The 27,365-nt window shown below is 47.4% G+C and overlaps 1 protein-coding gene across 1 annotated transcript; it reads right to left on the bottom strand.

Annotated features, from left to right (window-relative positions):
* Window positions 1-24,062, bottom strand: LOC135534348 (cytosol aminopeptidase-like). The gene is made up of 7 exons (XM_064961372.1): window positions 23,838-24,062; window positions 5,182-5,297; window positions 4,186-4,240; window positions 1,541-1,646; window positions 753-912; window positions 496-660; window positions 1-139 (listed from the first exon to the last, which is right to left on the bottom strand). The coding sequence occupies exons 1-7, from the start codon at window positions 23,928-23,930 to the stop codon at window positions 16-18; spliced, it is 819 nt and encodes a 272-aa protein (XP_064817444.1). The 5' UTR covers window positions 23,931-24,062; the 3' UTR covers window positions 1-15.
* Between the last annotated feature and the right edge of the window lie 3,303 nt (window positions 24,063-27,365).

The raw sequence follows: 27,365 nt of genomic DNA, 5'->3' as shown, positions 1-27,365 counted from the left end.
TCCCATCTATCACCTTTAGAAACACTGAGGAACCCTCCCATCTATCACCTTTAGAAACACTGAGGAACCCTCCCATCTATCACCTTTAGAAACACTGAGGAACGCTCCCATCTGCTGCTCCTCTATCCACTCTTGAGACCTGCACACACACACACACACACACTTGTTAATGACATCCATAATTAAACTTTTGTCAAAATAACTGTTACATCCTGACTCCTGAGGAACCCCCTCAGTCCCTCCTCCTCCCCCAGTCCCTCTAGTCCCTCCTGGCACCCCTCCCCCCAGTCCCTCTAGTCCCTCCTCATTTTTCCTCCTCATCCCTCCAGTCCCTCCTCTTCCCTCCTCATCCCTCCAGTCCCTCCTCCTCCTCATCCCCTCCAGTCCCTCCTCTTCCTCCTCATCCCTCCAGTCCCTCCTCCTCCTCCTCATCCCTCCAGTCCCTCCTCCTTCCTCCTCATCCCTCCTCTTCCCTCCCCCAGTACCCCTCTGTACCTCTTATGGACGGTGACGTGGTCGGCGTAGGGAGCCAGTCTGTTTGTGATGGTGTCAGCGAAGACTGACGGAGTGACATGATTGGCTGGAGCTTCCATCAGGTAACGGGCCAGGTTCTGCCCCTCTCCGTACAACACGCCCTTCTCCCAGCCAGACACACATCCACTGCACACACACAGGTTACAGAGAGTCAGTGGATGTCCGTGTTTGTGTGTGTGTGTGTGTGCCAGTGTGTGTGTGTGTGTGTATGTGTGTACCTGCCATGCAGCTGTGTGGTGACTTTGGTCTTCTTCTTGGTTTTCAGGTCATCGTAAGTAAACAGCCCAAGAACAGCTCCCTCTGCTGCTGACTGGCTGTCATTACACCCGTCCACCTCGATATGGGTCAACACATGGTTCTGGAGAACCCGACAGCCTCCTGACAGACAGACTGCCTGTTTTTAAACCCACCTCTATATGGGTCAACACATGGTTCTGGAGAACCCAGACAGACTGGCTGTCATTACACCCGTCCACCTCTATATGGGTCAACACATGGTTCTGGAGAACCCAGACAGACTGGCTGTTATTAAACCCACCTCTATATGGGTCAACACATGGTTCTGGAGAACCCAGACAGACTAGCTGTTATTAAACCCATATCTCTGTCCATCAATGATTCCCAATCAAATCTACTGATCAATTTCAACATTCAAATATCTGTGTTGCCCTAAGAGTTGTGCAGAGTTGGTAGAATCCTATTCGATAGGAGTCACATGTTTATTGGTACTAAGAGGTGCTTGTCCACCAGGTATAAACTCTGGGCTGTGAAGACAGACACAATCAAGACATCTTGGTTTATTACCTCTTAGAAAACATACTAAATATTTGACTTATAAAACGTGGAGCAGGTTGTGTATAGATCACTAAGAACGGTACCATCACACACACACGCACACACACACACACACACACACACACACACACACACACACACACACACACACACACACACACACACACACACACACACACACACACACAGCCATGTAAAAGGAGAGACTCACCTGCTATAGCAGCCCTGATGTTCTCCTTACAGGTGTCCCAGTACTCTGTTCCACACACACCCAGAGAGTTCCTCCCTAGACCAACTACTGCTATACATGGGAAGTCCTGTATGCACACACGCAAACGCACACACACACACACACACACACACACACACACATTACCTCATGAAGACCGTAGAATATTCTGGTAATATATACTACCTCATGAAGACCGTAGAATATTCTGGTAATATAGTTAATATATATATTACCTCATGGAGACCGTAGAATATTCTGGTAATATATACTACCTCATGGAGCCCGTAGAATATTCTGGTAATATAGTTAATATATACTACCTCATGGAGACCGTAGAATATTCTGGTAATATATATTACCTCATGAAGACCGTAGAATATTCTGGTAATATAGTTAATATATATTACCTCATTAAGACCGTAGAATATTCTGGTAATATATACTACCTCATGGAGACCGTAGAATATTCTGGTAATATAGTTAATATATATATTACCTCATGGAGACCGTAGAATATTCTGGTAATATATACTACCTCATGGAGCCCGTAGAATATTCTGGTAATATAGTTAATATATATATACTACCTCATGAAGACCGTAGAATATTCTGGTAATATAGTTAATATATATATACTACCTCATGGAGACCGTAGAATATTCTGGTAATATAGTTAATATATATTACCTCATGGAGACCGTAGAATATTCTGGTAATATAGTTAATATATATTACCTCATGAAGACCGTAGAATATTCTGGTAATATAGTTAATATATATATACTACCTCATGGAGACCGTAGAATATTCTGGTAATATAGTTAATATATATATTACCTCATGAAGACCGTAGAATATTCTGGTAATATAGTTAATATATACTACCTCATGAAGACCGTAGAATATTCTGGTAATATAGTTAATATATATATACTACCTCATGGAGACCGTAGAATATTCTGGTAATATAGTTAATATATATATTACCTCATGGAGACCGTAGAATGTTCTGGTAATATAGTTAAATATATATTACCTCATGGAGACCGTAGAATGTTCTGGTAATATAGTTAATATATATATTACCTCATGAAGACCGTAGAATATTCTGGTAATATAGTTAATATATATATTACCTCATGGAGACCGTAGAATGTTCTGGTAATATAGTTAATATATATATTACCTCATGGAGACCGTAGAATATTCTGGTAATATAGTTAATATATATATTACCTCATGGAGACCGTAGAATGTTCTGGTAATATAGTTAATATATATTACCTCATGGAGACCGTAGAATGTTCTGGTAATATAGTTAATATATATATTACCTCATGGAGACCGTAGAATGTTCTGGTAATATAGTTAATATATATTACCTCATGGAGACCGTAGAAAGTAGAATATTCTGGTAATATAGTTAATATATATATTACCTCATGGAGACCGTAGAATGTTCTGGTAATATAGTTAATATATATTACCTCATGGAGACCGTAGAATGTTCTGGTAATATAGTTAATATATATATTACCTCATGGAGACCGTAGAATATTCTGGTAATATAGTTAATATATACTACCTCATGGAGACCGTAGAATATTCTGGTAATATAGTTAATATATATACTACCTCATGGAGACCGTAGAATATTCTGGTAATATAGTTAATATATATATACTACCTCATGAAGACCGTAGAATGTTCTGGTAATATAGTTAATATATATACTACCTCATGGAGACCGTAGAATATTCTGGTAATATAGTTATATATATATACTACCTCATGGAGACCGTAGAATATTCTGGTAATATAGTTAATATATATATTACCTCATGGAGACCGTAGAATGTTCTGGTAATATAGTTAATATATATTACCTCATGGAGACCGTAAAATGTTCTGGTAATATAGTTAATATATATATTACCTCATGGAGACAAGTAGAATGTTCTGGTAATATAGTTAATATATATATATTACCTCATGGAGACCGTAGAATATTCTGGTAATATAGTTAATATATATATTACCTCATGGAGACCGTAGAATGTTCTGGTAATATAGTTAATATATATTACCTCATGGAGACCGTAGAATGTTCTGGTAATATAGTTAATATATATATTACCTCATGGAGACCGTAGAATGTTCTGGTAATATAGTTAATATATATTACCTCATGGAGACCGTAGAATATTCTGGTAATATAGTTAATATATATATTACCTCATGGAGACCGTAGAATGTTCTGGTAATATAGTTAATATATATTACCTCATGGAGACCGTAGAATGTTCTGGTAATATAGTTAATATATACTACCTCATGGAGACCGTAGAATATTCTGGTAATATAGTTAATATATATTACCTCATGGAGACCGTAGAATGTTCTGGTAATATAGTTAATATATACTACCTCATGGAGACCGTAGAATATTCTGGTAATATAGTTAATATATATATTACCTCATGGAGACCGTAGAATGTTCTGGTAATATAGTTAATATATATACTACCTCATGGAGACCGTAGAATATTCTGGTAATATAGTTAATATATATTACCTCATGGAGACCGTAGAATATTCTGGTAAGATAGTTATATATATACTACCTCATGGAGACCGTAGAATGTTCTGGTCTTCCCTTTCTTCAGAGCTGGTCCTGATCTGAGGAGTTACCAAGGAGAAGGTTTCTACACCAGTCAACACCTATACACTCTGACAGATAGGTTAACACACACTCTGACAGATACACACACCTACACACACACTCTGACAGATAGGTTAACACACACTCTGACAGATACACACCTACACACACACTCTGACAGATAGGTTAACACACACTCTGACAGATACACACACCTACACACACACTCTGACAGATAGGTTAACACACACTCTGACAGATACACACCTACACACACACTCTGACAGATAGGTTAACACACACTCTGACAGATACACACACCTACACACACACTCTGACAGATAGGTTAACACACACTCTGACAGATACACACACCCTACACACACACTCTGACAGATAGGTTAACACACACTCTGACAGATACACACACCTACACACACACTCTGACAGATACACACACCTACACACACACTCTGACAGATACACACACCTACACACACACTCTGACAGATACACACACCTACACACACACTCTGACAGATACACACACCTACACACACACTCTGACAGATAGGTGGTGTGTGTGTGTGGGTGGGAAGGTGTGGGTGTGTGTGTGTGTAGGTGTGTGTGTGTGTAGTGTGTGTGTGTGTAGGTGTGTGTGTGTGTGTGTGGGTGTGTGTGTGTAGGTGTGTGTGTGTGTGTGTGTGTGTAGGTGTGTGTGTGTGTACATGTGTGTGTGTGTGTGTGTGTAGGTGTGTGTGTGTGTAGGTGTGTGTGTGTGTGTAGGTGTGTGTGTGTGTGTGGTGTGTGTGTGTAGGTGTGTGTGTGTGTGTGTAGGTGTGTGTGTGTGTAGGTGTGTGTGTGTGTAGGTGTGTGTGTGTGTAGGTGTGTGTGTGTGTGTAGGTGTGTGTGTGTGTGTAGGTGTGTGTGTGTGTGTGTGTGTGTAGGTGTGCCTCACATCTTCAGCAGCTCAGTCAGTTTACCAGACAGAACTCTGTCGACACCAGCTGCTGATTCAGTTAGATGGAGAGAGTCGTCCTCCTTCTCGCTCTCATAAACGCCGAGTACCAGACCCTGTGTGGACACACAGTCAACACAACCAGTCAACACACTAGCTAGCTAGTAGCACAGCAGCAGCAACAACAACAGCAGAGGGCTGTGGCTAGCTGTACATGACAGTCACAGCAACAACAGCAGACAGTAGAGGGCTGTGGCTAGCTGTACATGACAGTCACAGCAACAACAACAGACAGTAGAGGGCTGTGGCTAGCTGTACATGACAGTCACAGCAACAACAACAGAGGGCTGTGGCTAGCTGTACATGACAGTCACAGCAACAACAACAGAGGGCTGTGGCTAGCTGTACATGACAGTCACAGCAACAACAACAGACAGTAGAGGGCTGTGGCTAGCTGTACATGACAGTCACAGCAACAACAACAGACAGCAGAGGGCTGTGGCTAGCTGTACATGACAGTCACAGCAACAACAGACAGTGGAGGGCTGTGGCTAGCTGTACATGACAGTCACAGCAACAACAGACAGTAGAGGGCTGTGGCTAGCTGTACATGACAGTCACAGCAACAACAACAGACAGCAGAGGGCTGTGGCTAGCTGTACATGACAGTCACAGCAACAGACAGTAGAGGGCTGTGGCTAGCTGTACATGACAGTCACAGCAACAGACAGTAGAGGGCTGTGGCTAGCTGTACATGACAGTCACAGCAACAACAACAGACAGCAGAGGGCTGTGGCTAGCTGTACATGACAGTCACAGCAACAGACAGTAGAGGGCTGTGGCTAGCTGTACATGACAGTCACAGCAACAGACAGTAGAGGGCTGTGGCTAGCTGTACATGACAGTCACAGTAGCAACAACACAGCAGAGGGCTGTGGCTAGCTGTACATGACAGTCACAGCAACAGACAGTAGAGGGCTGTGGCTAGCTGTACATGACAGTCACAGCAACAACAACAGACAGTCACAGCAACAACAACAGACAGAGGGCTGTGGCTAGCTGTACATGACAGTCACAGCAACAACAACAGACAGTAGAGGGCTGTGGCTAGCTGTACATGACAGTCACAGCAACAACAACAGACAGTAGAGGGCTGTGGCTAGCTGTACATGACAGTCACAGCAACAACAACAGACAGTAGAGGGCTGTGGCTAGCTGTACATGACAGTCACAGCAACAACAACAGACAACAGACAGCAGAGGGCTGTGGCTAGCTGTACATGACAGTCACAGCAACAACAACAGACAGTAGAGGGCTGTGGCTAGCTGTACATGACAGTCACAGCAACAACAACAGACAGTAGAGGGCTGTGGCTAGCTGTACATGACAGTCACAGCAACAGACAGTAGAGGGCTGTGGCTAGCTGTACATGACAGTCACAGCAACAACAACAGCAGAGGGCTGTGGCTAGCTGTACATGACAGTCACAGCAACAACAGCAGACAGCAGAGGGCTGTGGCTAGCTGTACATGACAGTCACAGCAACAACAACAGACAGTAGAGGGCTGTGGCTAGCTGTACATGACAGTCACAGCAACAACAACAGACAGCAGAGGGCTGTGGCTAGCTGTACATGACAGTCACAGCAACAACAACAGACAGTAGAGGGCTGTGGCTAGCTGTACATGACAGTCACAGCAACAACAACAGACAGTAGAGGGCTGTGGCTAGCTGTACATGACAGTCACAGCAACAACAACAGACAGTAGAGGGCTGTGGCTAGCTGTACATGACAGTCACAGCAACAACAACAGACAGTAGAGGGCTGTGGCTAGCTGTACATGACAGTCACAGCAACAACAACAGACAGTAGAGGGCTGTGGCTAGCTGTACATGACAGTCACAGCAACAACAACAGACAGTAGAGGGCTGTGGCTAGCTGTACATGACAGTCACAGCAACAACAGACAGTAGAGGGCTGTGGCTAGCTGTACATGACAGTCACAGCAACAACAACAGACAGCAGAGGGCTGTGGCTAGCTGTACATGACAGTCACAGCAACAACAACAGACAGTAGAGGGCTGTGGCTAGCTGTACATGACAGTCACAGCAACAACAACAGACAGACATGACAGACAGTCACAACAACAACAGACAGTAGAGGGCTGTGGCTAGCTGTACATGACAGTCACAGCAACAACAACAGACAGCAGAGGGCTGTGGCTAGCTGTACATGACAGTCACAGCAACAACAACAGACAGTAGAGGGCTGTGGCTAGCTGTACATGACAGTCACAGCAACAACAGACAGTAGAGGGCTGTGGCTAGCTGTACATGACAGTCACAGCAACAACAACAACAACATGACAGTAGAGTAGAGGGCTGTGGCTAGCTGTACATGACAGTCACAGCAACAACAACAGACAGTAGAGGGCTGTGGCTAGCTGTACATGACAGTCACAGCAACAACAACAGACAGTAGAGGGCTGTGGCTAGCTGTACATGACAGTCACAGCAACAACAACAGACAGTCACAGCAACAACAACAGACAGTAGAGGGCTGTGGCTAGCTGTACATGACAGTCACAGCAACAACAACAGACAGTAGAGGGCTGTGGCTAGCTGTACATGACAGTCACAGCAACAACAACAGAGGGCTGTGGCTAGCTGTACATGACAGTCACAGCAACAACAACAGACAGCAGAGGGCTGTGGCTAGCTGTACATGACAGTCACAGCAACAACAACAGACAGCAGAGGGCTGTGGCTAGCTGTACATGACAGTCACAGCAACAACAACAGACAGTAGAGGGCTGTGGCTAGCTGTACATGACAGTCACAGCAACAACAACAGATAGACAGAGGGCTGTGGCTAGCTGTACATGACAGTCACAGCAACAACAACAGACAGCAGAGGGCTGTGGCTAGCTGTACATGACAGTCACAGCAACAACAACAGACAGCAGAGGGCTGTGGCTAGCTGTACATGACAGTCACAGCAACAACAACAGACAGCAGAGGGCTGTGGCTAGCTGTACATGACAGTCACAGCAACAACAACAGACAGCAGAGGGCTGTGGCTAGCTGTACATGACAGTCACAGCAACAACAACAGACAGCAGAGGGCTGTGGCTAGCTGTACATGACAGTCACAGCAACAACAACAGACAGCAGAGGGCTGTGGCTAGCTGTACATGACAGTCACAGGGCTGTGGCTAGCTGTACATGACAGTCAACAACAGACAGTAGAGGGCTGTGGCTAGCTGTACATGACAGTCACAGCAACAACAACAGACAGCAGAGGGCTGTGGCTAGCTGTACATGACAGTCACAGCAACAACAACAGACAGACAGAGGGCTGTGGCTAGCTGTACATGACAGTCACAGCAACAACAACAGACAGCAGAGGGCTGTGGCTAGCTGTACATGACAGTCACAGCAACAACAACAGACAGCAGAGGGCTGTGGCTAGCTGTACATGACAGTCACAGCAACAACAACAGACAGCAGAGGGCTGTGGCTAGCTGTACATGACAGTCACAGCAACAACAACAGACAGCAGAGGGCTGTGGCTAGCTGTACATGACAGTCACAGCAACAACAACAGACAGCAGAGGGCTGTGGCTAGCTGTACATGACAGTCACAGCAACAACAACAGACAGTAGAGGGCTGTGGCTAGCTGTACATGACAGTCACAGCAACAACAACAGACAGCAGAGGGCTGTGGCTAGCTGTACATGACAGTCACAGCAACAACAACAGACAGCAGAGGGCTGTGGCTAGCTGTACATGACAGTCACAGCAACAACAACAGACAGCAGAGGGCTGTGGCTAGCTGTACATGACAGTCACAGCAACAACAGCAGACAGCAGAGGGCTGTGGCTAGCTGTACATGACAGTCACAGCAACAACAGACACAGTGACAGAGGGCTGTGGCTAGCTGTACATGACAGTCACAGCAACAACAACAGACAGCAGAGGGCTGTGGCTAGCTGTACATGACAGTCACAGCAACAACAACAGACAGCAGAGGGCTGTGGCTAGCTGTACATGACAGTCACAGCAACAACAACAGACAGCAGAGGGCTGTGGCTAGCTGTACATGACAGTCACAGCAACAACAACAGACAGCAGAGGGCTGTGGCTAGCTGTACATGACAGTCACAGCAACAACAACAGACAGTAGAGGGCTGTGGCTAGCTGTACATGACAGTCACAGCAACAACAACAGACAACAGACAGCAGAGGGCTGTGGCTAGCTGTACATGACAGTCACAGCAACAACAACAGACAGCAGAGGGCTGTGGCTAGCTGTACATGACAGTCACAGCAACAACAACAGACAGCAGAGGGCTGTGGCTAGCTGTACATGACAGTCACAGCAACAACAACAGACAGCAGAGGGCTGTGGCTAGCTGTACATGACAGTCACAGCAACAACAACAGACAGCAGAGGGCTGTGGCTAGCTGTACATGACAGTCACAGCAACAACAACAGACAGTAGAGGGCTGTGGCTAGCTGTACATGACAGTCACAGCAACAACAACAGACAGTAGAGGGCTGTGGCTAGCTGACAGTACATGACAGTCACAGCAACAACAACAGACAGAGGGCTGTGGCTAGCTGTACATGACAGTCACAGCAACAACAACAGACAGTAGAGGGCTGTGGCTAGCTGTACATGACAGTCACAGCAACAACAACAGACAGTAGAGGGCATGACAGTGCAACAACAACAGCTAGGGCTGTACATGACAGTCACAGCAACAACAACAGACAGTAGAGGGCTGTGGCTAGCTGTACATGACAGTCACAGCAACAACAACAGACAGCAGAGGGCTGTGGCTAGCTGTACATGACAGTCACATGACAGTCACAGCAACAACAACAGACAGCAGAGGGCTGTGGCTAGCTGTACATGACAGTCACAGCAACAACAACAGACAGTAGAGGGCTGTGGCTAGCTGTACATGACAGTCACAGCAACAACAACAGACAGTAGAGGGCTGTGGCTAGCTGTACATGACAGTCACAGCAACAACAACAGACAGCAGAGGGCTGTGGCTAGCTGTACATGACAGTCACAGCAACAACAACAGACAGCAGAGGGCTGTGGCTAGCTGTACATGACAGTCACAGCAACAACAACAGACAGCAGAGGGCTGTGGCTAGCTGTACATGACAGTCACAGCAACAACAACAGACAGCAGAGGGCTGTGGCTAGCTGTACATGACAGTCACAGCAACAACAACAGACAGCAGAGGGCTGTGGCTAGCTGTACATGACAGTCACAGCAACAACAACAGACAGCAGAGGGCTGTGGCTAGCTGTACATGACAGTCACAGCAACAACAACAGACAGCAGAGGGCTGTGGCTAGCTGTACATGACAGTCACAGCAACAACAACAGACAGCAGAGGGCTGTGGCTAGCTGTACATGACAGTCACAGCAACAACAACAGACAGCAGAGGGCTGTGGCTAGCTGTACATGACAGTCACAGCAACAACAACAGACAGCAGAGGGCTGTGGCTAGCTGTACATGACAGTCACAGCAACAACAACAGACAGCAGAGGGCTGTGGCTAGCTGTACATGACAGTCACAGCAACAACAACAGACAGTAGAGGGCTGTGGCTAGCTGTACATGACAGTCACAGCAACAACAACAGACAGCAGAGGGCTGTGGCTAGCTGTACATGACAGTCACAGCAACAACAACAGACAGCAGAGGGCTGTGGCTAGCTGACAGTCACAGCAACAACAACAGACAGCAGACATGACAGTCACAGCAACAACAACAGACAGCAGAGGGCTGTGGCTAGCTGTACATGACAGTCAGACAGCAACAACAACAGACAGCAGAGGGCTGTGGCTAGCTGTACATGACAGTCACAGCAACAACAACAGACAGTAGAGGGCTGTGGCTAGCTGTACATGACAGTCACAGCAACAACAACAGACAGCAGAGGGCTGTGGCTAGCTGTACATGACAGTCACAGCAACAACAACAGACAGCAGAGGGCTGTGGCTAGCTGTACATGTCACAGTCACAGCAACAACAACAGACAGCAGAGGGCTGTGGCTAGCTGTACATGACAGTCACAGCAACAACAACAGACAGCAGAGGGCTGTGGCTAGCTGTACATGACAGTCACAGCAACAACAACAGACAGCAGAGGGCTGTGGCTAGCTGTACATGACAGTCACAGCAACAACAACAGACAGTAGAGGGCTGTGGCTAGCTGTACATGACAGTCACAGCAACAACAACAGACAGTAGAGGGCTGTGGCTAGCTGTACATGACAGTCACAGCAACAACAACAACAGTAGAGGGCTGTGGCTAGCTGTACATGACAGTCACAGCAACAACAACAGACAGTAGAGGGCTGTGGCTAGCTGTACATGACAGTCACAGACAGAGGGCTGTGGCTAGCTGTACAACAACAACAGACAGTAGAGGGCTGTGGCTAGCTGTACATGACAGTCACAGCAACAACAACAGACAGCAGAGGGCTGTGGCTAGCTGTACATGACAGTCACAGCAACAACAACAGACAGTAGAGGGCTGTGGCTAGCTGTACATGACAGTCACAGCAACAACAACAGACAGTAGAGGGCTGTGGCTAGCTGTACATGACAGTCACAGCAACAACAACAGACAGTAGAGGGCTGTGGCTAGCTGTACATGACAGTCACAGCAACAACAACAGACAGCAGAGGGCTGTGGCTAGCTGTACATGACAGTCACAGCAACAACAACAGACAGCAGAGGGCTGTGGCTAGCTGTACATGACAGTCACAGCAACAACAACAGACAGCAGAGGGCTGTGGCTAGCTGTACATGACAGTCACAGCAACAACAACAGACAGTAGAGGGCTGTGGCTAGCTGTACATGACAGTCACAGCAACAACAACAGACAGCAGAGGGCTGTGGCTAGCTGTACATGACAGTCACAGCAACAACAACAGACAGTAGAGGGCTGTGGCTAGCTGTACATGACAGTCACAGCAACAACAACAGACAGCAGAGGGCTGTGGCTAGCTGTACATGACAGTCACAGCAACAACAACAGACAGCAGAGGGCTGTGGCTAGCTGTACATGACAGTCACAGCAACAACAACAGACAGTAGAGGGCTGTGGCTAGCTGTACATGACAGTCACAGCAACAACAACAGACAGTAGAGGGCAGAGGGCTGTACATGACAGTCACAGCTGTACATGACAGTCACAGCAACAACAACAGACAGTAGAGGGCTGTGGCTAGCTGTACATGACAGTCACAGCAACAACAACAACAGCAGAGGGCTGTGGCTAGCTGTACATGACAGTCACAGCAACAACAACAGACAGTAGAGGGCTGTGGCTAGCTGTACATGACAGTCACAGCAACAACACAGACAGCAGGGCTGTGGCTAGCTGTACATGACAGTCACAGCAACAACAACAGACAGTAGAGGGCTGTGGCTAGCTGTACATGACAGTCACAGCAACAACAACAGACAGCAGAGGGCTGTGGCTAGCTGTACATGACAGTCACAGCAACAACAACAGACAGCAGAGGGCTGTGGCTAGCTGTACATGACAGTCACAGCAACAACAACAGACAGCAGAGGGCTGTGGCTAGCTGTACATGACAGTCACAGCAACAACAACAGACAGTAGAGGGCTGTGGCTAGCTGTACATGACAGTCACAGCAACAACAACAGACAGCAGAGGGCTGTGGCTAGCTGTACATGACAGTCACAGCAACAACAACAGACAGCAGAGGGCTGTGGCTAGCTGTACATGACAGTCACAGCAACAACAACAGCAGAGGGCTGTGGCTAGCTGTACATGACAGTCACAGCAACAACAACAGACAGTAGAGGGCTGTGGCTAGCTGTACATGACAGTCACAGCAACAACAACAGACAGTAGAGGGCTGTGGCTAGCTGTACATGACAGTCACAGCAACAACAACAGACAGTAGAGGGCTGTGGCTAGCTGTACATGACAGTCACAGCAACAACAACAGACAGTAGAGGGCTGTGGCTAGCTGTACATGACAGTCACAGCAACAACAACAGACAGTAGAGGGCTGTGGCTAGCTGTACATGACAGTCACAGCAACAACAACAGACAGCAGAGGGCTGTGGCTAGCTGTACATGACAGTCACAGCAACAACAACAGACAGCAGAGGGCTGTGGCTAGCTGTACATGACAGTCACAGCAACAACAACAGACAGCAGAGGGCTGTGGCTAGCTGTACATGACAGTCACAGCAACAACAACAGACAGCAGAGGGCTGTGGCTAGCTGTACATGACAGTCACAGCAACAACAACAGACAGTAGAGGGCTGTGGCTAGCTGTACATGACAGTCACAGCAACAACAACAGACAGCAGAGGGCTGTGGCTAGCTGTACATGACATGACAGTCACAGCAACAACAACAGACAGACAGTAGAGGGCTGTGGCTAGCTGTACATGACAGTCACAGCAACAACAACAGACAGTAGAGGGCTGTGGCTAGCTGTACATGACAGTCACAGCAACAACAACAGACAGCAGAGGGCTGTGGCTAGCTGTACATGACAGTCACAGCAACAACAACAGACAGTAGAGGGCTGTGGCTAGCTGTACATGACAGTCACAGCAACAACAACAGACAGCAGAGGGCTGTGGCTAGCTGTACATGACAGTCACAGCAACAACAACAGACAGCAGAGGGCTGTGGCTAGCTGTACATGACAGTCACAGCAACAACAACAGACAGTAGAGGGCTGTGGCTAGCTGTACATGACAGTCACAGCAACAACAACAGACAGTAGAGGGCTGTGGCTAGCTGTACATGACAGTCACAGCAACAACAACAGACAGCAGAGGGCTGTGGCTAGCTGTACATGACAGTCACAGCAACAACAACAGACAGTAGAGGGCTGTGGCTAGCTGTACATGACAGTCACAGCAACAACAACAGACAGCAGGGCTGTGGCTAGCTGTACATGACAGTCACAGCAACAACAACAGACAGTAGAGGGCTGTGGCTAGCTGTACATGACAGTCACAGCAACAACAACAGACAGCAGAGGGCTGTGGCTAGCTGTACATGACAGTCACAGCAACAACAACAGACAGCAGGGCTGTGGCTAGCTGTACATGACAGTCACAGCAACAACAACAGACAGTAGAGGGCTGTGGCTAGCTGTACATGACAGTCACAGCAACAACAACAGACAGTAGAGGGCTGTGGCTAGCTGTACATGACAGTCACAGCAACAACAACAGACAGTAGAGGGCTGTGGCTAGCTGTACATGACAGTCACAGCAACAACAACAGACAGTAGAGGGCTGTGGCTAGCTGTACATGACAGTCACAGCAACAACAACAGACAGCAGAGGGCTGTGGCTAGCTGTACATGACAGTCACAGCAACAACAACAGACAGCAGAGGGCTGTGGCTAGCTGTACATGACAGTCACAGCAACAACAACAGACAGTAGAGGGCTGTGGCTAGCTGTACATGACAGTCACAGCAACAACAACAGACAGTAGAGGGCTGTGGCTAGCTGTACATGACAGTCACAGCAACAACAACAGACAGCAGAGGGCTGTGGCTAGCTGTACATGACAGTCACAGCAACAACAACAGACAGTAGAGGGCTGTGGCTAGCTGTACATGACAGTCACAGCAACAACAACAGACAGTAGAGGGCTGTGGCTAGCTGTACATGACAGTCACAGCAACAACAACAGACAGCAGAGGGCTGTGGCTAGCTGTACATGACAGTCACAGCAACAACAACAGACAGTAGAGGGCTGTGGCTAGCTGTACATGACAGTCACAGCAACAACAACAGACAGTAGAGGGCTGTGGCTAGCTGTACATGACAGTCACAGCAACAACAGACACAAGAGGGCTGTGGCTAGCTGTACATGACAGTCACAGCAACAACAACAGACAGTAGAGGGCTGTGGCTAGCTGTACATGACAGTCACAGCAACAACAACAGACAGCAGAGGGCTGTGGCTAGCTGTACATGACAGTCACAGCAACAACAACAGACAGCAGAGGGCTGTGGCTAGCATGACAGTCACAGCAACAACATGACAGTCACAGCAACAACAACAGACAGCAGAGGGCTGTGGCTAGCTGTACATGACAGTCACAGCAACAACAACAGACAGCAGAGGGCTGTGGCTAGCTGTACATGACAGTCACAGCAACAACAACAGACAGCAGAGGGCTGTGGCTAGCTGTACATGACAGTCACAGCAACAACAACAGACAGTAGAGGGCTGTGGCTAGCTGTACATGACAGTCACAGCAACAACAACAGACAGCAGAGGGCTGTGGCTAGCTGTACATGACAGTCACAGCAACAACAACAGACAGCAGAGGGCTGTGGCTAGCTGTACATGACAGTCACAGCAACAACAACAGACAGCAGAGGGCTGTGGCTAGCTGTACATGACAGTCACAGCAACAACAACAGACAGCAGAGGGCTGTGGCTAGCTGTACATGACAGTCACAGCAACAACAACAGACAGTAGAGGGCTGTGGCTAGCTGTACATGACAGTCACAGCAACAACAACAGACAGCAGAGGGCTGTGGCTAGCTGTACATGACAGTCACAGCAACAACAACAGACAGCAGAGGGCTGTGGCTAGCTGTACATGACAGTCACAGCAACAACAACAGACAGCAGAGGGCTGTGGCTAGCTGTACATGACAGTCACAGCAACAACAACAGACAGCAGAGGGCTGTGGCTAGCTGTACATGACAGTCACAGCAACAACAACAGACAGTAGAGGGCTGTGGCTAGCTGTACATGACAGTCACAGCAACAACAACAGACAGACAGAGGGCTGTGGCTAGCTGTACATGACAGTCACAGCAACAACAACAGACAGCAGAGGGCTGTGGCTAGCTGTACATGTACATGACAGTCACAGCAACAACAACAGACAGCAGAGGGCTGTGGCTAGCTGTACATGACAGTCACAGCAACAACAACAGACAGACAGCAGAGGGCTGTGGCTAGCTGTACATGACAGTCACAGCAACAACAACAGACAGCAGAGGGCTGTGGCTAGCTGTACATGACAGTCACAGCAACAACAACAGACAGCAGAGGGCTGTGGCTAGCTGTACATGACAGTCACAGCAACAACAACAGACAGTAGAGGGCTGTGGCTAGCTGTACATGACAGTCACAGCAACAACAACAGACAGTAGAGGGCTGTGGCTAGCTGTACATGACAGTCACAGCAACAACAACAGACAGTAGAGGGCTGTGGCTAGCTGTACATGACAGTCACAGCAACAACAACAGACAGTAGAGGGCTGTGGCTAGCTGTACATGACAGTCACAGCAACAACAACAGACAGCAGAGGGCTGTGGCTAGCTGTACATGACAGTCACAGCAACAACAACATAGACAGCTGTACATGACAGTCACAGCAACAACAACAGACAGCAGAGGGCTGTGGCTAGCTGTACATGACAGTCACAGCAACAACAACAGACAGTAGAGGGCTGTGGCTAGCTGTACATGACAGTCACAGCAACAACAACAGACAGCAGAGGGCTGTGGCTAGCTGTACATGACAGTCACAGCAACAACAACAGACAGCAGAGGGCTGTGGCTAGCTGTACATGACAGTCACAGCAACAACAACAGACAGCAGAGGGCTGTGGCTAGCTGTACATGACAGTCAGAGGGCTGTGGCTAGCTGTACATGACAGTCACAGCAACAACAACAGACAGTAGAGGGCTGTGGCTAGCTGTACATGACAGTCACAGCAACAACAACAGACAGCAGAGGGCTGTGGCTAGCTGTACATGACAGTCACAGCAACAACAACAGACAGTAGAGGGCTGTGGCTAGCTGTACATGACAGTCACAGCAACAACAACAGACAGCAGAGGGCTGTGGCTAGCTGTACATGACAGTCACAGCAACAACAACAGACAGCAGAGGGCTGTGGCTAGCTGTACATGACAGTCACAGCAACAACAACAGACAGTAGAGGGCTGCTGTACATGCTAGCTGTACATGACAGTCACAGCAACAACAACAGACAGAGGGCTGTGGCTAGCTGTACATGACAGTCACAGCAACAACAACAGACAGTAGAGGGCTGTGGCTAGCTGTACATGACAGTCACAGCAACAACAACAGACAGCAGAGGGCTGTGGCTAGCTGTACATGACAGTCACAGCAACAACAACAGACAGTAGAGGGCTGTGGCTAGCTGTACATGACAGTCACAGCAACAACAACAGAGGGCTGTGGCTAGCTGTACATGACAGTCACAGCAACAACAACAGACAGTAGAGGGCTGTGGCTAGCTGACATGACAGTCAACAACAACAGACAACAGAGGGCTGTGGCTAGCTGTACATGACAGTCACAGCAACAACAACAGACAGTAGAGGGCTGTGGCTAGCTGTACATGACAGTCACAGCAGCAACAACAACAGCAGAGGGCTGTGGCTAGCTGTACATGACAGTCACAGCAACAACAACAGAGGGCTGTGGCTAGCTGTACATGACAGTCACAGCAACAACAACAGAGAGGGCTGTGGCTAGCTGCAACATGACAGTCACAGCAACAACAACAGACAGTAGAGGGCTGTGGCTAGCTGTACATGACAGTCACAGCAACAACAACAGACAGAGAGGGCTGTGGCTAGCTGTACATGACAGTCACAGCAACAACAACAGACAGTAGAGGGCTGTGGCTAGCTGTACATGACAGTCACAGCAACAGCAACAGACAGTAGAGGGCTGTGGCTAGCTGTACATGACAGTCACAGCAACAACAACAGACAGAGGGCTGTGGCTAGCTGTACATGACAGTCACAGCAACAACAACAGACAGTGGAGGGCTGTGGCTAGCTGTACATGACAGTCACAGCAACAACAACAGACAGTAGAGGGCTGTGGCTAGCTGTACATGACAGTCACAGCAACAACAACAGACAGCAGAGGGCTGTGGCTAGCTGTACATGACAGTCACAGCAACAACAACAGACAGTAGAGGGCTGTGGCTAGCTGTACAGCTGTACATGACAGTCACAGCAACAACAACAGAGGGCTGTGGCTAGCTGTACATGACAGTCACAGCAACAACACACAGAGGGCTGTGGCTAGCTGTACATGACAGTCACAGCAACAACAACAGACAGTAGAGGGCTGTGGCTAGCTGTACATGACAGTCACAGCAACAACAACAGACAGTAGAGGGCTGTGGCTAGCTGTACATGACAGTCACAGCAACAACAACAGACAGTAGAGGGCTGTGGCTAGCTGTACATGACAGTCACAGCAACAACAACAGAGGGCTGTGGCTAGCTGTACATGACAGTCACAGCAACAGACAGTAGAGGGCTGTGGCTAGCTGTACATGACAGTCACAGCAACAACAACAGACAGTAGAGGGCTGTGGCTAGCTGTACATGACAGTCACAGCAACAACAACAGACAGTAGAGGGCTGTGGCTAGCTGTACATGACAGTCACAGCAACAACAACAGACAGTAGAGGGCTGTGGCTAGCTGTACATGACAGTCACAGCAACAACAACAGACAGTAGAGGGCTGTGGCTAGCTGTACATGACAGTCACAGCAACAACAACAGACAGTAGAGGGCTGTGGCTAGCTGTACATGACAGTCACAGCAACAACAACAGACAGCAGAGGGCTGTGGCTAGCTGTACATGACAGTCACAGCAACAACAACAGACAGAGGGCTGTGGCTAGCTGTACATGACAGTCACAGCAACAACAGCAGACAGCAGAGGGCTGTGGCTAGCTGTACATGACAGTCACAGCAACAACAGACAGAGGAGGGCTGTGGCTAGCTGTACATGACAGTCACAGCAACAACAACAGACAGTAGAGGGCTGTGGCTAGCTGTACATGACAGTCACAGCAACAACAGACACAGAGGGCTGTGGCTAGCTGTACATGACAGTCACAGCAACAACAACAGACAGTAGAGGGCTGTGGCTAGCTGTACATGACAGTCACAGCAACAACAACAGACAGTAGAGGGCTGTGGCTAGCTGTACATGACAGTCACAGCAACAGACAGTAGAGGGCTGTGGCTAGCTGTACATGACAGTCACAGCAACAACAACAGACAGTAGAGGGCTGTGGCTAGCTGTACATGACAGTCACAGCAACAACAACAGACAGTAGAGGGCTGTGGCTAGCTGTACATGACAGTCACAGCAACAACAGACAGAGGGCTGTGGCTAGCTGTACATGACAGTCACAGCAACAACAACAGACAGCAGAGGGCTGTGGCTAGCTGTACATGACAGTCACAGCAACAACAACAGACAGTAGAGGGCTGTGGCTAGCTGTACATGACAGTCACAGCAACAACAACAGACAGCAGAGGGCTGTGGCTAGCTGTACATGACAGTCACAGCAACAACAACAGACAGTAGAGGGCTGTGGCTAGCTGTACATGACAGTCACAGGACTATTGAAAGGAGTTGTGAGAGAGGCAGGTTGAGGTTCCCAGAACAGAGGAGGGATCATGAGAGAGGGCTGTGGCTAGTAGATCTGTACCAGAACAGAGGGAGGGACCCTGAGAGGAGGTGTGTGACTAGTAGATCTGTACCAGAACAGAGGGAGGGATCCCAAGAGGAGTGGTGTGACTAGTAGATCTGTACCAGAACAGAGGGAGGGACCCTGAGAGGAGGGGTGTAGTAGATCTGTACCAGAACAGAGGGAGGGACCCTGAGAGGAGGGGTGTAGTAGATCTGTACCAGAACAGAGGGAGGGACCCTGAGAGGCTGGGGGTGTAGTAGATCTGTACCAGAACAGAGGGAGGGACCCTGAGAGGAGGGGTGTAGTAGATCTGTACCAGAACAGAGGGAGGGACCCTGAGAGGAGGGGTGTGGCTAGTAGATCTGTACCAGAACAGAGGGAGGGATCATGAGAGGAGGGGTGTGGCTAGTAGATCTGTACCAGAACAGAGGGAGGGATCCTGAGAGGAGGGGTGTGGCTAGTAGATCTGTACCAGAACAGAGGGAGGGATCCTGAGAGGAGGGGTGTGGCTAGTAGATCTGTACCAGAACAGAGGGAGGGATCATGAGAGGAGGGGTGTAGTAGATCTGTACCAGAACAGAGGGAGGGATCCTCAGAGGAGGGGTGTAGTAGATCTGTACCAGAACAGAGGGAGGGACCCTAAGAGGAGGGGTGTAATAGATCTGTACCAGAACAGAGGGAAGGAACCTAAGAGGAGGGGTGTAGTAGATCTGTACCAGAACAGAGGGAGGGACCCTGAGAGGAGGGGTGTGACTAGTAGATCTGTACCAGAACAGAGGGAGGGATCCTCAGAGGACAGGTGTAGTAGATCTGTACCAGAACAGAGGGAGGGATCATGAGAGGATGGGGTGTGACTAGTAGATCTGTACCAGAACAGAGGGAGGGATCATGAGAGGAGGGGTGTGGCTAGTAGATCTGTACCAGAACAGAGGGAGGGATCCTCAGAGGAGGGGTGTGACTAGTAGATCTGTACCAGAACAGAGGGAGGGACCCTGAGAGGAGGGTGTGGCTAGTAGATCTGTACCAGAACAGAGGGAGGGATCCTCAGAGGAGGGGGTGACTAGTAGATCTGTACCAGAACAGAGGGAGGGACCCTGAGAGGAGGGTGTAGTAGATCTGTACCAGAACAGAGGGAGGGATCATGAGAGGAGGGGTGTAGTAGATCTGTACCAGAACAGAGGGAGGGACCCTGAGAGGAGGGGTGTGACTAGTAGATCTGTACCAGAACAGAGGGAGGGACCCTGAGAGGAGGGGTGTGACTAGTAGATCTGTACCAGAACAGAGGGAGGGATCCTCAGAGGAGTGGTGTGACTAGTAGATCTGTACCAGAACAGAGGGAGGGATCATGAGAGGAGGGGTGTAGTAGATCTGTACCAGAACAGAGGAGGGATCCTCAGAGGAGGGGTGTAGTAGATCTGTACCAGAACAGAGGGAGGGACCCTAAGAGGAGGGTGTAATAGATCTGTACCAGAACAGAGGGAAGGAACCTAAGAGGAGGGGTGTAGTAGATCTGTACCAGAACAGAGGGAGGGACCCTGAGAGGAGGGGTGTGACTAGTAGATCTGTACCAGAACAGAGGGAGGGATCCTCAGAGGAGGGGTGTAGTAGATCTGTACCAGAACAGAGGGAGGGACCCTGAGAGGAGGGGTGTGACTAGTAGATCTGTACCAGAACAGAGGGAGGGATCATGAGAGGAGGGTGTGGCTAGTAGATCTGTACCAGAACAGAGGGAGGGATCCTCAGAGGAGGGGTGTGACTAGTAGATCTGTACCAGAACAGAGGGAGGGACCCTGAGAGGAGGGGTGTGGCTAGTAGATCTGTACCAGAACAGAGGGAGGGATCCTCAGAGGAGGGGGTGACTAGTAGATCTGTACCAGAACAGAGGGAGGGACCCTGAGAGGAGGGGTGTAGTAGATCTGTACCAGAACAGAGGGAGGGATCATGAGAGGAGGGGTGTAGTAGATCTGTACCAGAACAGAGGGAGGGACCCTGAGAGGAGGGGTGTGGCTAGTAGATCTGTACCAGAACAGAGGGAGGGACCCTGAGAGGAGGGTGTGACTAGTAGATCTGTACCAGAACAGAGGGAGGGATCCTCAGAGGAGTGGTGTGACTAGTAGATCTGTACCAGAACAGAGGGAGGGATCATGAGAGGACTGGTGTAGTAGATCTGTACCAGAACAGAGGGAGGGATACTGAGAGGAGGGGTGTAGTAGATCTGTACCAGAACAGAGGGAGGGATCATGAGAGGAGGGGTGTGACTAGTAGATCTGTACCAGAACAGAGGGAGGGATCATGAGAGGAGGGGTGTGACTAGTAGATCTGTACCAGAACAGAGGGAGGGATACTGAGAGGAGGGGTGTAGTAGATCTGTACCAGAACAGAGGGAGGGATCATGAGAGGAGGGGTGTGACTAGTAGATCTGTACCAGAACAGAGGGAGGGATCATGAGAGGACTGGTGTGACTAGTAGATCTGTACCAGAACAGAGGGAGGGATCATGAGAGGACTGGTGTGACTAGTAGATCTGTACCAGAACAGAGGGAGGGACCCTGAGAGGAGGGGTGTAGTAGATCTGTACCAGAACAGAGGGAGGGGTCCTCAGAGGAGGGGTGTAGTAGATCTGTACCAGAACAGAGGGAGGGGTCCTCAGAGGAGGGGTGTGGCTAGTAGATCTGTACCAGAACAGAGGGAGGGACCCTGAGAGGAGGGGTGTGGCTAGTAGATCTGTACCAGAACAGAGGGAGGGACCCTGAGAGGAGGGGTGTGACTAGTAGATCTGTACCAGAACAGAGGGAGGGACCCTGAGAGGAGGGGTGTAGTAGATCTGTACCAGAACAGAGGGAGGGACCCTGAGAGGAGGGGTGTGGCTAGTAGATCTGTACCAGAACAGAGGGAGGGATCCTGAGAGGAGGGGTGTGACTAGTAGATCTGTACCAGAACAGAGGGAGGGATCATGAGAGGAGGGGTGTGACTAGTAGATCTGTACCAGAACAGAGGGAGGGACCCTGAGAGGAGGGGTGTGACTAGTAGATCTGTACCAGAACAGAGGGAGGGACCATGAGAGGAGGGGTGTAGTAGATCTGACCCAGAACAGAGATATAAACCAACAAGTGATATATTTCAGTAAAGTTGGATCTTCAGAATTTATAACAATGGTTATCAACTGTACTGCGGGGATGGAACGTAAGACTCAGGAAATAGAGGTTGTGTTGGCAGCTGCAGAGAGGTGTTTGGGTGTGAGAGACATTAGACAAGTTACAGGGTGGGTTGAGTGGTGGTGTCCCATCCTCAGACTGTTGGCCTGAAGTAGGACGAAATAGATTTAAATAGTAGAGTAGGGTATTTATTATTTTTTTGTGAGTTTAGTGTTAGATGGTAGGGTATTTGTTAACTATATATATATTATTTTATTTTTTTACAAAACTTTTAGGAAAGAAAATGTATAAAAGTATAAGGGAGTTACACTCCAGTCTAGTAGGTGGCGGCAAGGCAACAGTTACTGGATGTCAACCACCATTAAACCTCATCGAAGAAGACCTTGAGCAATTTCAGGTAAAATAACAACCCAATGTTTATATCCCGGGACAAATTAGCTAACAGCAGCAAGATAAATTACCATAAATGGTAATTATTTTTACGTGTCCCCAAATGAATATAGTCGGTTCAGAGTTGGTGTTGATATTTCAAGCTGCGTGTCCTGATCGCGTCTGGTGTGGACCAACCAGCGAGCGGTCCGGGCAGCACGGAACGTCCGCAGCGGATTTACGCCCCGCTGTTCTGAGTTACATTGATAATAATCACCGCCGGTGACTCCGTTAACGGCTGCTTTTCTGGAAACAAGCGCTGTAAACATGACGATATGGCGGTGTAGAAACTAGAACCCGGAAAAAATAGGTGTATTTCAATCTCACCTTTTGTGTTTTTTTAGAAAACTATCGCTGATATTTAAGTTAAAGTCCTTATGCGTTAATGTTCAAACCGAGCGTCGGGAATCTTAACCAAACCGCCTCCGTCCAATGACTTTAACTCTGTGTAATGGAACTGGTCAGGGACTAGGCAATTATCTTGTTATCTAGACTTTATTAAACTTACTTTTCTGGCGTTCCAGTTGTTTTGTGCCACAGAAAAGTAGCGACAGCGGTGTCTCATCGTGGCCCGCAACACCGCTCCACTTAACCACCGCATCGTATCTGGGTTTTATTATATCCGTCTCTCGGGGGAAATAAGATTGATCAGAGACTACTACTGTAGATGGATAAACACGTTGGGAAGGTTTGTCTTCCGACCTTCACCTGTCGCATAAACTGTTACGTCATTAGTAACCGACTCCAGCTGGCTTTATTTTCTTCTTTGAATTTTTCAGTTTTAAAAATGGAACTCTGTCGCCACCTATCGACGGGTTTGCGAAACAATACCAAATGAATCTACAGAAACCAAACCACTGAACATTTTGGATTCTTATTTATTAACTTAACCTTCATATATATATATTACACATAGTAGATGTACACATGCATTTGAAGTCATAAGTTTACATACACCTTAGCCAAATACATTTAAACTCTGTTTTTCCCAATTCCTGACATTTAATCCTTGTAAAAAAATTCCCTGTTTTAGGTCAGTTAGGATCACCACTTTATTTTAAGAATGTGAAATGTCAGAATAATAGTAGAGAGAATTATTTATTTCAGCTTTTATTTCTTTCATCACATTCCCAGTGGGTCAGTTCAATTAGTATTTGGTAGTACTGCCTTTAAATTGTTTAACTTGGGTCAAACGTTTTGGGTAGCCTTCAACAAGCTTCCCACAATAAGTTGGGTGATTTTTGCCCATTCCTCCTGACAGAGCTGGAGTAACTGAGTCAGGTTTGTAGGCCTCCTTGTTCACACACACACTTTTTAGTTCTGCCCACAAATGTCAAGGCTTTGTGATGGCCACTTGAATACCTTGACTTTGTTGTCCTTAAGTCATTTTGCAACAACTTTCGAAGTATGCTTGGGGTCATTGTCCATTTGGAAGACCCATTTGCAACTAAGCTTTAAATTCCTGACTGATGTCTTGAGATCTTTCGTCAATATATCCACATCATTGTCCTCCCTCATGATGCCATCTATTTTGTGAAGTGCACCAGTCCCTCCTGCAGCAAAGCACCCTCACAACATGATGCTGCCACCCCCGTGCTTCACAGTTGGGATGGTGTTCCTCGGCTTGCAAGCCTCCCCTTTTCCTCCAAACATATTGATGGTCGTTATGGCCAAACAGTTCTATTTTTGTTTCATCAGACCAGAGGACATTTCTCCAAAAAGTACGATCTTTGTCCCCATGTTCAGTTGCAAACAGTAGTCAAGCTTTTTTATGGCGGCTTTGGAGCAGTGACTTCTTCCTTGTTGAGAGGCCTTTCAGGTTGTCGATATCGGACTCGTTTTACTGTGGATATAAATACTTTTGTACCTCTAACCTCCACATCTTCACAGGGGCCAGTGTTGATTACAGAAGGCTAGTAGATAGACCCAGTGTAGATGACAGTTACTATAGACAGTAGATAGACCCAGTGTAGATGACAGTTACTATAGACAGTAGATAGACCCAGTGTAGATTAGTTTCTATAGACAGTAGATAGACCCAGTGTAGATGACAGTTACTATAGACAGTAGATAGACCCAGTGTAGATTAGTTACTATAGACAGTAGATAGACCCAGTGTAGATGACAGTTTCTATAGACAGTAGATAGACCCAGTGTAGATGACAGTTACTATAGACAGTAGATAGACCCAGTGTAGATTACAGTTACTATAGACAGTAGATAGACCCAGTGTAGATGACAGTTTCTATAGACAGTAGATAGACCCAGTGTAGATTACAGTTTCTATAGACAGTAGATAGACCCAGTGTAGATTACAGTTTCTATAGACAGTAGATAGACCCAGTGTAGATTAGTTTCTATAGACAGTAGATAGACCCAGTGTAGATGACAGTTTCTATAGACAGTAGATAGACCCAGTGTAGATGACAGTTACTATAGACAGTAGATAGACCCAGTGTAGATGACAGTTTCTATAGACAGTAGATAGACCCAGTGTAGATAGACCCAGTGTAGTTTCTATAGACAGTAGATAGACCCAGTGAAGATTACAGTTTCTATAGACAGTAGATAGACCCAGTGTAGATTACAGTTACTATAGACAGTAGATAGAACCAGTGTAGATGACAGTTTCTATAGACAGTAGATAGACCTAGTGTAGATGACAGTTACTATAGACAGTAGATAGACCCAGTGTAGATTACAGTTTCTATAGACAGTAGATAGACCCAGTGTAGATTAGTTTCTATAGACAGTAGATAGACCCAGTGTAGATGACAGTTACTATAGACAGTAGATAGACCCAGTGTAGATGACAGTTTCTATAGACAGTAGATAGACCCAGTGTAGATGACAGTTACTATAGACAGTAGATAGACCCAGTGTAGATTACAGTTACTATAGACAGTAGATAGACCCAGTGTAGATTACAGTTACTATAGACAGTAGATAGACCCAGTGTAGATGACAGTTTCTATAGACAGTAGATAGACCCAGTGTAGATTACAGTTACTATAGACAGTAGATAGACCCAGTGTAGATGACAGTTTCTATAGACAGTAGATAGACCCAGTGTAGATTACAGTTTCTATAGACAGTAGATAGACCCAGTGTAGATGACAGTTACTATAGACAGTAGATAGACCCAGTGTAGATTACAGTTTCTATAGACAGTAGATAGACCCAGTGTAGATTACAGTTACTATAGACAGTAGATAGACCCAGTGTAGATGACAGTTACTATAGACAGTAGATAGACCCAGTGTAGATTACAGTTACTATAGACAGTAGATAGACCCAGTGTAGATTACAGTTTCTATAGACAGTAGATAGACCCAGTGTAGATTACAGTTACTATAGACAGTAGATAGACCCAGTGTAGATTACAGTTTCTATAGACAGTAGATAGACCCAGTGTAGATTACAGTTACTATAGACAGTAGATAGACCCAGTGTAGATGACAGTTACTATAGACAGTAGATAGACCCAGTGTAGATGACAGTTTCTATAGACAGTAGATAGACCCAGTGTAGATGACAGTTACTATAGACAGTAGATAGACCCAGTGTAGATGACAGTTACTATAGACAGTAGATAGACCCAGTGTAGATGACAGTTTCTATAGACAGTAGATAGACCCAGTGTAGATGACAGTTACTATAGACAGTAGATAGACCCAGTGTAGATTACAGTTACTATAGACAGTAGATAGACCCAGTGTAGATGACAGTTTCTATAGACAGTAGATAGACCCAGTGTAGATGACAGTTACTATAGACAGTAGATAGACCTAGTGTAGATGACAGTTTCTATAGACAGTAGATGGACCCAGTGTAGATTACAGTTACTATAGACAGTAGATAGACCCAGTGTAGATGACAGTAGATAGACCCAGTGTAGATGACAGTTACTATAGACAGTAGATAGACCCAGTGTAGATGACAGTTTCTATAGACAGTAGATGGACCCAGTGTAGATTACAGTTACTATAGACAGTAGATAGACCCAGTGTAGATGACAGTTTCTATAGACAGTAGA

Source organism: Oncorhynchus masou, unplaced genomic scaffold (assembly GCF_036934945.1).
Source record: "Oncorhynchus masou masou isolate Uvic2021 unplaced genomic scaffold, UVic_Omas_1.1 unplaced_scaffold_3274, whole genome shotgun sequence".
Classification (NCBI taxonomy): Eukaryota; Metazoa; Chordata; class Actinopteri; order Salmoniformes; family Salmonidae; genus Oncorhynchus; species Oncorhynchus masou.
Note: the sequence above shows the minus strand (reverse complement) of the source record. Positions and strands in the feature narration are given on the sequence as shown.

Excerpts from the sequence above, each read along its gene's own strand:
- LOC135534348 (XM_064961372.1), bottom strand. The coding sequence starts at position 23,930 with ATGCGGTGGTTAAGTGGAGCGGTGTTGCGGGCCACGATGAGACACCGC. Across the intron at positions 5,298-23,837 it reads ACAACTGGAACGCCAGAAAA|GGTCTGGTACTCGGCGTTTA; the intron begins GTAAGTTTAATA and ends GTGTCCACACAG. Across the intron at positions 140-495 it reads CACGTCACCGTCCATAAGAG|GTCTCAAGAGTGGATAGAGG; the intron begins GTACAGAGGGGT and ends GTGTGTGTGCAG.